The 12,697-nt window shown below is 32.2% G+C and overlaps 1 protein-coding gene across 1 annotated transcript in view; it reads right to left on the bottom strand.

Annotated features, from left to right (window-relative positions):
• Window positions 1–1,910: 1,910 nt before the first annotated feature.
• Window positions 1,911–12,697, bottom strand: part of LOC119613312 (probable phospholipid-transporting ATPase IF) — a 35,302-nt gene continuing 24,515 nt past the window's right edge. Inside the window, 10 exon segments of the mRNA XM_037969323.1 lie at window positions 1,911–2,289; window positions 2,355–2,681; window positions 2,743–2,923; window positions 2,926–3,517; window positions 3,519–3,556; window positions 5,746–6,248; window positions 6,313–6,454; window positions 6,519–7,194; window positions 8,274–9,235; window positions 9,315–9,440. Of these exon segments, the coding sequence (XP_037825251.1) occupies window positions 2,070–2,289; window positions 2,355–2,681; window positions 2,743–2,923; window positions 2,926–3,517; window positions 3,519–3,556; window positions 5,746–6,248; window positions 6,313–6,454; window positions 6,519–7,194; window positions 8,274–9,235; window positions 9,315–9,440 (3,767 nt within the window). The 3' untranslated portion in view covers window positions 1,911–2,069.

Here is a 12,697-nt window from a genome sequence, read left to right as displayed (position 1 = left end):
TAACTAACTAACTAACTAACTACAACTAACTAACTAACTAACTAACTACTAACAACTAACTAACTACTAACTAACTAACTAACTAACTAACTAACTAACTAACTAACTAACTAACTAACTAACTAACTAACTAACAACTAACTAACTAACTAACTAACTAACTAACTAACTAACTAACTAACTAACTAACTAACTAACTAACTAACTAACTAACTAACTAACTAACTAACTAACTAACTAACTAACTAACTAACTAACTAACTAACTAACTAACTAACTAACTAACTAACTAACTAACTAACTAACTAACTAACTAACTAACTAACTAACTAACTAACTCCCCGAATAGGGCTTTTGAGCTCATATTTACGTTAACTGTTTTGTATCACTTCAAAAGTCGGGCCTCATTCCACCCTTTTCCCCATACTTTCAGAAATGACTTGAAATTCTTTTATAAACACTAATATTACGCATAAATAACTAACGTAGACGAAAATCCTTCTACTAAACTTTATAAGGATAGGACCATATTAACCTCCTGCCCCCATATACCACCTATTTTTGAAATCTCTTTTTTTATCAAAAACTTTTTAAAATATGTCTGTTTTAAGGTAAAATAGAAATTAAATACTTTATTATTAAACAAATAATCAAAATTTGTAACGTCATCACTGGTGTAGGGTATTATATGGTCTGTCATGTCCGACTATAAATATTTGTTTTAAAACAAGTGAAGAGCCTCATTTCTAGACAATCGTTTTTTTTTACTCTTCTAAACTTCAATGCTGTGTATGGGTGGTGAGTTACCTGACCCCGAGTAGCCCTGATTTTGTATATCCAAAGCGTTTTTTTATCTTGGTCAAGGTTTTTTAAAACTAGATCTTAAAGGTGAGCATGTAACAGATTCTACAGTGGATCCACTGGAAACTGTAGGTAGCATCTATCATGATGATGGGATCACAACCAGGCTTATTAAACATCGCATAAAGCCAATACAAATAGATGTATGTATACTTAAGATTATAACAACAATCCGAAATAAAGATACAAATAAACTACATTTTTTAGTATTTTATTCAGTTCAATATCTGAAACAATTCCACTTCAGTTTTAGATCAATTCTCTTCAGTTCTAGTTTCAGTTTTTGTTCTGTAATGGTTCTGATCTTGCCTTAGGTAGCAAATTATTTACTATACATAAGACAAGAACCCATAAATGTAGAGGAAATTTAAGAAAATTATGCGATAAAATGATGGACCTAGGTCCATTGTTTCATCAAAATTCCTGAAATTTTTTTATATTGAACAATTTGTACTATTTTTTTGGGATCTTAAGGCCGAGGGAACTGAAATTTGTCAGTTAAGACTAAAATCTATGCTGAAATCCGAAATGTTTTCAGAATTGAGCTAGGTCCAATATTTCTTAAAAATTTCAGCTCAAAAATTTGGAACCCAATATCCCACGAAATTTCATTACATATCAAGATTTTCTAATATTTGAAGTTCCTGTCTTGGCTAGTAAATGTTTTTTAATAGTCAAGACAAGAACCCACAACATAACATAAATCTCGAAAACTACTGGCCGAATCAGGGCTGGAAACTCACCTTTCTAGTAAATTCACATGTTGAATCCGGGACTCAGAATAGACCTAGGTCCATTGCTTCATCAAAATTCCCGATTTTTTTTATTTTGAACAATTTGCACTATTATTTCGGGAAATTGATATTCGTCTTTTAAGAATAAAATCTATACTGAATCCGAAAATGTTTTCGGAACAGAGCTAGGTCCAATATTTCAAATGGAATCTTTATTACAGCACTTGATTTGTCATGGTATAAAATAAATTAATAAAATTTTCTTAAAAAACTATTTTTTGGCACTGAATAGACTCTTACAAGCTAATAACATATTACAAACAACTTATCGTATTTTAACTATAAATAATACAAAAAAAATAACTTAAACCTAAATAACAGTTAAAATTCAATACTTTCTTAAAGCAATACTTTACGACTTTACTTTCATTACACACTCTACCTCTCTCTCTCTCTCTCTCTCTCTCTTAAACCCTATAAATGGGTTGATTCCACTTTACGTCTCAATTGCAATAAACGTAAACGTTCTTTGCCCGGAAAGAATCTACGTTGGGGAAGATTTAAGCCTCTCTTGGCCATACGGATGGTAAAATCGGGCAGCAAACAGGCCACAGTGGTAACAATACAAAACAGCCAAACGGGTATAGAGCTCAAAAGTTTATTATAGGCCCAATAGATATCGGTGTCGTAGTGGCTAAAACGGAAAATTAAATTTTACAAAAAATTCGGAAAATGTTTTATAATTTTTTGAAAACTTACAAATCTATAACATTGTAAACAACAGTGGTAATCATAAATGCCAATATTGATCCAATAATAGTGACTATATACCAATAGCTCAGATATTTGGATTCTAGCCATAATTTCAAATTTCCCACTATCACCACTAGTTGGATCAGCAGAGTGCCAAAGCAAGAAAACTCAGCCGTTTGTCCCACATTAAGTATAACATCATTGGTAGAGAAAACAAAGAAGGCAAAATAGAAACAGATCAAGGTATGATATACAGCATAAAGGATCCAAGCCAGGAAATAGGGCCACTGTAATTGTTTATTATTGGTGTTTTTCTTGTATAGCTCAGGTTCCCTACAAGAAAAACAGAACTTTAAAATATATCTTACTTCTTTTGAACATTTTCGAAACTTACCTCATCAACGTCTCCTCCGTATAGGTTTTCTCCGTTAGAGATATAAAGAAAATCGGCAACGAAGTATATATCACATTATATAGAGTCAAGAACAAAGAATCATAGACCGACGAGGAGGAGAATAGCGTATGAAATTGGAATAGGAACATAATACCCATAAAGAATATGTTTTTATAGAAAAGTACAAAACCAGAAACGATAGACGTGTCGTATGATAATGACCATGAACCAGCAATAGTCTTTTTAACATACAAAATTTGGCAAAAGCAAAATCAGCACAACGTGCTGCCTGGCGACCCTCTTTACCCATTATACCAATACCCACATGAGCCTCTTGTATCATGCTAACATCATTGGCACCATCACCTATGGCAGCAGTATTATAATTCTGAGGTGCTGTCTTGATCAACGATACCACTTCACTTTTTTGCAAAGGACTTAAGCGACAACATAATACCGCTGTACATTTAATGGCCACATCACGAAATTCATTGGGTGTCTCAGACAAAGCTACAGCTAAACTTTTACCATCGATAAGTAGAGCACATTCACGACCCATGCCGAAAATTATTTCCCGATCGAGAGAGTTCAAATGTGTCAACATGTCTTCTTTACGTGAACATTCAATGATGAAGTATTTGAAGGCATTTTGGGGTATATGACCACAAGAGAGCGCTATGTTAAGAGCAGTTTCAACTTTGTCTCCAGTCAAGACCCAGATTTTAATACCGGCTTTTTGTAGGGATATTAAAGTATCGGCCACTTCGTCCTGCAGAGGCATCCTCAACAGCGGTGGCTCCCAATAAATCTAAATCTGTTAAAAAAAGATAATAACTTTTACTCTCTCTTAATTAATTCAAATTTTTGAGGAAATTTCAATAGAAAAGAAAAAATTTTCAATAGAAAGAAAAATTTCAATAGAAAAGAAAAATTTCTATAGAAAAGAAAAATTTTCCGAAAATTTTCTAAAGTAAAGAGAAATGTTCCGAAAATTTTCTAAAGAAAAGAGAAATGTTCCGAAAATTTTCTAAGAAAAAGAGAAATGTTCCGAAAATTTTCTAAAGAAAAGAGAAATGTTCCGAAAATTTCTAAAGAAAAGAGAAATGTTCCGAAAATTTTCTAAAGAAAAGAGAAATGTTCCGAAAATTTTCTAAAGAAAAGAGAAATGTTCCGAAAATTTTCTAAAGAAAAGAGAAATGTTCCGAAATTTTCTAAAGAAAAGAGAAATGTTCCGAAAATTTTCTAAAGAAAAGAGAAATGTTCCGAAAATTTTCTAAAGAAAAGAGAAATTTTCCGAAATATTCTAAAGAAAAGAGAAATTTTCCGAAAATATTCTAAAGAAAAGAGAAATTTCCGAAAATATTCTAAAGAAAAGAGAAATTTTCCGAAAATATTCTAAAGAAAAGAGAAATTTTCCGAAAATTTCTAAAGAAAAGAGAAATTTTCCGAAAATTTTCTAAAGAAAAGAGAAATTTTCCGAAAATTTTCTAAAGAAAAGAGAAATTTTCCGAAAATTTTCTAAAGAAAAGAGAAATTTTCCGAAAATTTTCTAAAGAAAAGAGAAATTTTCCGAAAATTTTCTAAAGAAAAGAGAAATTTTCCGAAAATTTTCTAAAGAAAAGAGAAATTTTCCGAAAATTTTCTAAAGAAAAGAGAAATTTTCCGAAAAATTTTCTAAAGAAAAGAGAAATTTTCCGAAAATTTCTAAAGAAAAGAGAAATTTTCCGAAAAATTTCTAAAGAAAGAGAAATTTTCCGAAAATTTCTATAGAAAAGAGAAATTTTCCGAAAAATTTCTATAGAAAAGAGAAATTTTCCGAAAAATTTCTATAGAAAAGAGAAATTTTCCGAAAAATTTCTATAGAAAAGAGAAATTTTCCGAAAAATTTCTATAGAAAAGAGAAATTTTCCGAAAAATTTCTATAGAAAAGAGAAATTTTCCGAAAAATTTCTATAGAAAAGAGAAATTTTCCGAAAAATTTCTATAGAAAAGAGAAATTTTCCGAAAAATTTCTATAGAAAAGAGAAATTTTCCGAAAATTTCTATAGAAAAGAGAAATTTTCCGAAAAATTTCTATAGAAAAGAGAAATTTTCCGAAAATTTCTATAGAAAAGAGAAATTTTCCGAAAATTTTCTATAGAAAAGAGAAATTTTCCGAAAAATTTCTATAGAAAAGAGAAATTTTCCGAAAATTTTCTATAGAAAAGAGAAATTTTCCGAAAAATTTCTATAGAAAGAGAAATTTTCCGAAAATTTTCTATAGAAAAGAGAAATTTTCCGAAAATTTTCTATAGAAAAGAGAAATTTTCCGAAAATTTTCTATAGAAAGAGAAATTTTCCGAAAATTTTCTATAGAAAAGAGAAATTTTCCGAAAATTTTCTATAGAAAAGAGAAATTTTCCGAAAATGTTCTATAGAAAAGAGAAATTTCCGAAAATGTTCTATAGAAAAGAGAAATTTCCGAAAATTTTCTATAGAAAAGAGAAATTTCCGAAATGTTCTATAGAAAAGAGAAATTTCCGAAAATGTTCTATAGAAAAGAGAAATTTCCGAAAATTTTCTATAGAAAAGAGAAATTTCCGAAAATTTTCTAAGAAAAGAGAAATTTTCCGAAAATTTTCTAAAGAAAAGAGAAATTTCCGAAAATTTTCTAAAGAAAGGAGAAATTTTCCGAAAATTTTCTAAAGAAAAGAGAAATTTTCCGAAAATTTTCTAAAGAAAAGAGAAAATTTTCCGAAAATTTTCTAAAGAAAAGAGAAATTTTCCGAAAATTTTCTAAAGAAAAGAGAAATTTTCCGAAAATTTTCTAAAGAAAAGAGAAATTTTCCGAAAATTTTGTAAAGAAAAGAGAAATTTTCCGAAAATTTTCTAAAGAAAGAGAAATTTTCCGAAAATTTTCTAAAGAAAAGAGAAATTTTCCGAAAATTTTTATAGAAACGAGAAATTTTCTAAAGATTCTTTTGTAAGAGAATTCTTCAACTATTATTTTCTAAAAATACTCACTGCTCTCTATCTTCGCATAACACTTCTCACTCAACTCCTTACGATTCTCCAACGAACTATTAGCTTCATTTAGCTCTGCTAAAAATTCTCTATACTCTTCATCGCCAATCTTACGCCTCGCTATAGCCAGTGTCCTAAGACCCAAACGTGCAAAATCACTGATATGAGTATCGGTTTTAGCCACCAAATCTCTAGAGTTATTGCTGCACAAAGGAAAGACATAACTTTCAGCACCTTTTGTATAAATCCATTTAGTACCATTTTCATCCTTAATTATAACACTCATTCGTTTGCGATCGGAAGTGAATTCCAAGACGTGCAGGCGATCGAAATTCATTTCGTTTACCTTTCCCACACTGAAGGGTCGCGAGTAGTCCATGTGGGGCGGAGTGACGCGAATTTTTAACACCTCATCATCATCACCTATATAGACAAGGCCCAAATGGGCACAGGCCTCGACCAGGGCCTTCTCATCGGGACTGGAAGCTTGATAATCTAAGGTGCTGAGAAGAGAACAGAGATCCTCAATAAAAATTTTGATTTTCATTATTTAACCCAATAACTTACTGTACAACTTGCTCGATTTCATTTTTCCTTCTCATTGACTCTGCTCTAATAAGTATGGTGGGTTGTCTTTGGAAATTGGGGGCAGCATAAGATTCTCTGGATGCTGTACTGCTAGTGCGATAAACAACTCCTGGGGTATTAGCTAAGAGGAAAAACATTATTGAATAAAAATATTTTCCAACAAAAAAAAAATCCTCAAGTATTACCTGTCTGAGTAATATAAGCACCAGGAGCTCCATACGATTGAGATCTACGATGACCCAAAGCACCCACGCCCCCCATGGCACCGCCTCCACCGTTAGCACCACCATATTCTGGTAAATCCATTTCTGAGGTAGAACGTTTAAATTGCATAGACAAAGGTCTACCCGTGGGTATACTTTGCAAGGAGGTGGGAAACATAACTTGCCTCCCTTCGACACCATCACCTCCTGACACACCAACACCATTAACCATTTCCATACCCTGCGGAGGCATTGACATCGGGTGTACTCTTGTATTTGTACGCGTAAAATTAGGACTTCTTTTAACAATCTGTGGCCTTTTACGTCTTTCGACCTTTTCATCCAATAAAGGATTAACATCCGAAGTCACTTGTATTGAGTTCTTAACACTAGGACTACCATTAGGATCTGTGGATAGTGATGTCTCCATAGCATTGACATCACTTTGTTGACTAGAATTATGACTTTCTTCGGTTATGTCCGATATCGAATACATTTTCGATAGTGCACTGGCACCTGTAGTAGGTGCAGCATTTGGAGTTTTTACTTCAGCCTCTGTGCCATTTATTTGTTTATCACCATTATTGCTGTTCATATCACCAGCCACTTGCACCGTATGGCAAATGGTTAAAGCTTGGAAGAAGTTTTTCTGATCTTTCTGGAAAGAATGGAAGAAAAATTCAAATAAATTTCAGTTGATAATAGTTCAGTAAAAAGTCTAGACTAAACTGTAGTCTATAGTCTAGAATTATCTACACACTAGCCTATTGTATAGTCCATAGTCTGGACTCTAGTCTTGTCCATAGTCTGAACTATAGTTTTGTCCGTAGTCTGGACTATGGTCTTGTCTATAGTCTGCATTATGGTTTTGTCTACACTCTGGACTATATTCTCTTCTATAGTCTCGTCTATAGTCTGGGCTATAGTATTTTCTATAATCTGGACTATAGTCTTGTCTATAGTTTGGACTATAATCTAATCTGTAGTCTTATGTTATGTCTATAGTCTGGGCTAAAGTATTTTCTATAATCTGGACTATAGTCTTGTCTATAGTGTTGATTATAATCTAAGTCTTGTCTATAGACTGGACTATAGTTTTGTCTATAGTCTGGACTATAGTTTTGTCTATAGTCTGGACTATAGTTTTGTCTATAGTCTGGACTATAGATTTGTCTATAGTCTGGGCTATAGATTTGTCTTATAGACTATAGTTTTGTCTATAGTCTAGACTATAGTTTTGTCTATAGTCTGGACTATAGTCTTGTCTATAGTCTGGACTATAGTTTTGTCTATAGTCTGGATAATCGTTTTGTATATAGTCTTGTCTATATTCTTGTCTATAGTCTGTACTGTAGTCTTGTCGATAGTCTGGACTATAGTCCTGCCAATAGTCTGGACTATAGTCTTGTCAATAGTCTTGTCTATAGTCCTGTCTATAGTCTGAACTATAGTCTTGTCTCTAGTCTGGACAATAGTCTTGTCTGTAGTCTGGACTATAGTCTTGTCAATAGTCTGGACTATACTATTGCCTCTAGACTGGACAATAGTCTTGTCTGTAGTCTGGACTATATATAGTCTTGTGTACAGTCTGGACTATGGTCTATTATATAATCTGGACTATAATTTAGTCTATAATCTGGACTATAGATTGATCTATACTCTAGTTTATTATGTGGACTATAGTCAACTATTTGGACTATAAGTCCAATAATATTTACAAATATTTAAACTACTTACATTAAACTTATTAATGTCCACCTCAAACGTTTGACCCTCCTCCTGCAGACGCGTCTTTTTATACAAATACTTCCGTCCCGCTATCGAACACTGCTGAAATATCATTTCGTTTTTGGTCAAAGTACCGGTTTTATCCGAAAATAATATATTGATTTGACCCAATTCTTCATTTAAATTTGAAGTATTAACAATACAAGGTTGATCGGTAGCCTCATCGTATAGTTGAGTATCCCATTCCATAAATAGGCCGCCCAAAACACGATGCATTTCAATGGTTACATACAGGGAAATGGGTATCAAATAATTGAATAATATCAAAAATGATAAATAATCCTGAAGAAATTGTTTAACACTATAACTATCGGCCGGTGGACCCAAATAGGCCAGATGAGGTATGACAAACATTTCATCGTATCTTTTAAGGAAATATAAAACGGTGACAATGACTATGAGTACCACTAAAATGAAGATTAAAAAGCGATTGATGTATACTTCACTGGAAGCAGATTTATTGCGTGTTAGGCGGGAATTTAATTGTAATTTAGTGGTCATGCCCGTGTAAACAGCACAGCCTATAACACATTCGGTATTTTTTACTCTCGAACCTCTTAGTAGTACATTCTCGGCTGTTAAGGGTAATACTTTACCCTCCGAACCGGCCAACTCAATTTTACCATTAAAACTATATAAATCAGTCTTGGGACTTTCACACTCTATAACACCCAATTTATGCATTTTATCCAGATCTACAAGGGGAAGATCTCGGGGAACCATTAAAGTCTTTAAATTGGATTCACCATCTAAATTGGCGGTGGTTATAAAACATTTCCCATGAGGATCTGAGGAACGTATTAATACCAAATCACAGGGTACATCACAATCTCTTTCCACTAACACTAAGTCTCCAGGGGCTACATATTGCGATTGTATATGTTCCTCCACACCGTTACGTATAACGGTTACTGCAAAGGAAATTGAAAGAGTTTAAAGTTTGATAACATTTTTCTTGGGTTTGATTCCTTTTTTTATCTGGCTACTCACCTGGCGAACAATTGACTATATTATCGGTTTTATAGCGCAAAAAGTCTTCATAACCTTGTTTGGCAGCCGTCACAGCTATTACAAATACTAATGGTAGTAGTGATGTCATTGGTGATACTGGACTGTCTGTAATTAAAAGGTTTTCGAGATATAATTTTTTCTTTTAAACACTAAAATCTACAATTTTATGATAAATCAAAAATTTTAAATTTCTATACTTAATTACATCATTATTAAAATTATTTCATTATCTAGCATAATTACTATTAAACATCTAATGTAATTCAATCTGTCTGACCTTTTTTCTCTTCAAATTTTTTTTTTTTTTTTTTTGCTTCCCCTTTTAATCTAATATTTCCTAAACCAAATTCCCCATTAACCCAAAGTACGTGTCTAATATATAAATTATCTTCCAAATCTAATGTGAACACAATTAAATAACATTGTTAAGCTCAATTATTAGTGTTTGTTATCCGCATTTGAATAGAAACAATTGTTGAAAAAAAAAAAACAAATTAATTATGAATAAATCCCACACATCAAATAGATCCCACAATTTGTCACGATTTCTGAAAGATTAACGAGAGCAAATGGCAAACAATAATAATAATTGAAAAAACAAACATAACTTTATAAGAGCAAATGTCAAATCAAAGCAAATGACAAAAACATAATAAAAAGTCGCAGTAGTCTATTAGCGTACTAATGACTTCAGCTGTTATTTGAATTGATTAACATAGGTTTAGTACAACAAAAGAATCTAGCAGTTGCTTATATTCCAGACTAGTCCACAGCCCATTCTATACTGTAAACTCGGTATAGTCTACTATATAGTCTGGACTATAGTCTATATTCCAGACTATAGAGTAAAATATAGTTCAAACTATTGACTAGACTATAGTCTTGTCTATAGTCTTGTATATACTTTAGTCCAGTACATAGTCTGGACTATAGTCTATATTTCTGACTATAGTCTTGTCTACAGTCTGGAATATAGTATTGTCTATAGTCTAGACTATAGTGTAGTCTATAGTCTAGACTATAGTGTAGTCTATAGTCTGGACAATAGTGTAGTCTATAGTTTGGACTATAGTGTAGTCTATAGTCTGGACTATAGTGTAGTCTATAGTCTGGACTATAGTGTAGTCTATAGTCTGGACTATAGTGTAGTCTATTGTCTGGACTATAGTGTAGTCTATAGTCTGGACTATAGTGTAGTCTATAGTCTGGACTATAGTGTAGTCTATAGTCTGGACTATAGTCTTCTCTATAGTCTAGACTATAGTCTTGTCTATAGTCTTGCCTATAGTCTGGAGTGTACTCTTGTGTATAGTCTGGACTATAGTCTTGTCTATAGTCTGTACTATAGTCATGTCTATATTATGGACTATAGTCTTGTCTATAGTTTCGACTATAGTCTTGCCTATAGTCTGAAATATAGTATTATCTATAGTCTGCACTATAGATCATAGTTTCGACCACAGTCTACAGTCTTACCTATAGTCTTGTCTATAGTCTGAACTGTAGTCTTGTCTATAGTCTGGACTAAAGTCTTGTCTATAGTCTGGACTATAGTCTTCTCTATAGTCTGGACTATAGTCTTCTCTATAGTCTGGACTGTAGTCTTGTCTATAGTCTGGACTATAGTCTTCTCTATAGTCTAGACTATAGTCTTGTCTATAGTCTGCACTATAGTATTGTCTATAGTCTGGACTATAGTCTTGTTTATAGTCTGGACTATAGTCTTGTCTATATTCTGGACCATAGTCTTGTCTATAGTCTGGACTATAGTCTTGCCTATAGTCTGGAGTGTACTCTTGTGTATAGTCTGGACTATAGTCTTGTCTATAGTCTGGAATATAGTCTGGACTATAGTCATGTCTATATTATGGACTATAGTCTTGTCTATAGTTTCGACTATAGTCTTGCCTATAGTCTGAAATATAGTATTATCTATAGTCTGCACTATAGATTATAGTTTGGACCACAGTCTACAGTCTTACCTATAGTCTTGTCTATAGTCTGAACTGTAGTCTTGTCTATAGTCTGGACTATAGTCTTGTCTATAGTCTGGACTATATAGTCTTATCTATAGTCTGGACTATAGTCTTGTCTATAGTCTGGACCGTAGTCTTGTGTATAGTCTGGACTATATAGTCTTATCTATAGTCTGCACTATAGTATTGTATATAGTCTGGACTACAGTCTTGTCTATAGTCTGTGCCTCGTTTCTGTATTTTTCTCGAATCGAGAAAAAAATAAAAATATGATGGTCTTCCACTTTTTAACAGGGTTATTCAGTTTATTTTCAAAATGTACGCGTTAAAATTTAACAACAAATATTTAAATTTCTTATGTTCGCCCTGTTTTATACAGGATGATCACAAATTTTCCGACAATTTTTCTCGATGTGAAAAATACAGAAACGGGGTACTGGACTGTAGTATTGTCTATAATCTAGATTATAGTTTCGACTACAGTCTACAGTCTTACCTATAGTATTGTCTATAGTCTTGTCTATAGTCAGGACTGTAGTCTTGTGTATAGTCTGGACTATAGTCTTGTCTGTAGTCTGGACTATAGTCTTGTTTATAGTCTCTACTATAATCTAATCTTCAGTCTAGAATATAGTCTGGACTATAGACTAGTCTATAGTTTGGACTAAAGTCTGAAATATAGTCTTCAATATAGCCTATTCTGTAATCTGGTCTATAATTTAACCTATAGTCTGAACTATAGTCTAATCTATAATCTGGACTATAGTCTGAAATATAGTCTGAAATATAGTCTTGATTATAGTCTAGTCTATAATTTGGACTATAATTTAGTCAACAGTCTGAACTATTGTAGTCTATTGTATAATAATTTTAGCCTAAAAACTGTTCAAACGATTATGAAAATACATATTAGTCTGTCCTTACCAACTATAAGAGTCTTAAATTTATAGTCGTTCAATAAAAAGTCACTTATCATTTATCTGTTAAAATACTTGAGATATTAGCACTTTACTACCATATAGGAAGTTTGTGTCTAAACACTTATAAAATGTTTTTTTTCCTCATTCATAAAAGTTAAAATTAAATTTGCACTTAAATGTAAAATTTTGCTGTTGAAGTAATTTTTTATGAAAACTAGTTTGCAGTGAAAATAAAAATACTGTAAGATTATTAGACCACTATACATATGTATCTTGACCTTGACCGTGAGTAAATTAAATAAAATATTAGGTTCATATGTATGTATATGTCCAACAATATGATGCCTTACAATATTGATCACTACTTTTAAAAAATATTCGATGATTTTCCGAAATAAAGTACTACTTAATCTAATCATTAATCCAGATTATAGTCTAGTCTACATTCCAGACTATAATATATTGT

The sequence above is a fragment of the Lucilia sericata genome, unplaced genomic scaffold (genome assembly GCF_015586225.1).
Source record: "Lucilia sericata isolate MDLA Ls3-8-SP2 unplaced genomic scaffold, ASM1558622v1 Contig002058F_arrow, whole genome shotgun sequence".
Lineage (NCBI taxonomy): Eukaryota > Metazoa > Arthropoda > Insecta > Diptera > Calliphoridae > Lucilia > Lucilia sericata.
This window is presented reverse-complemented; position numbering and strand designations above follow the sequence as displayed.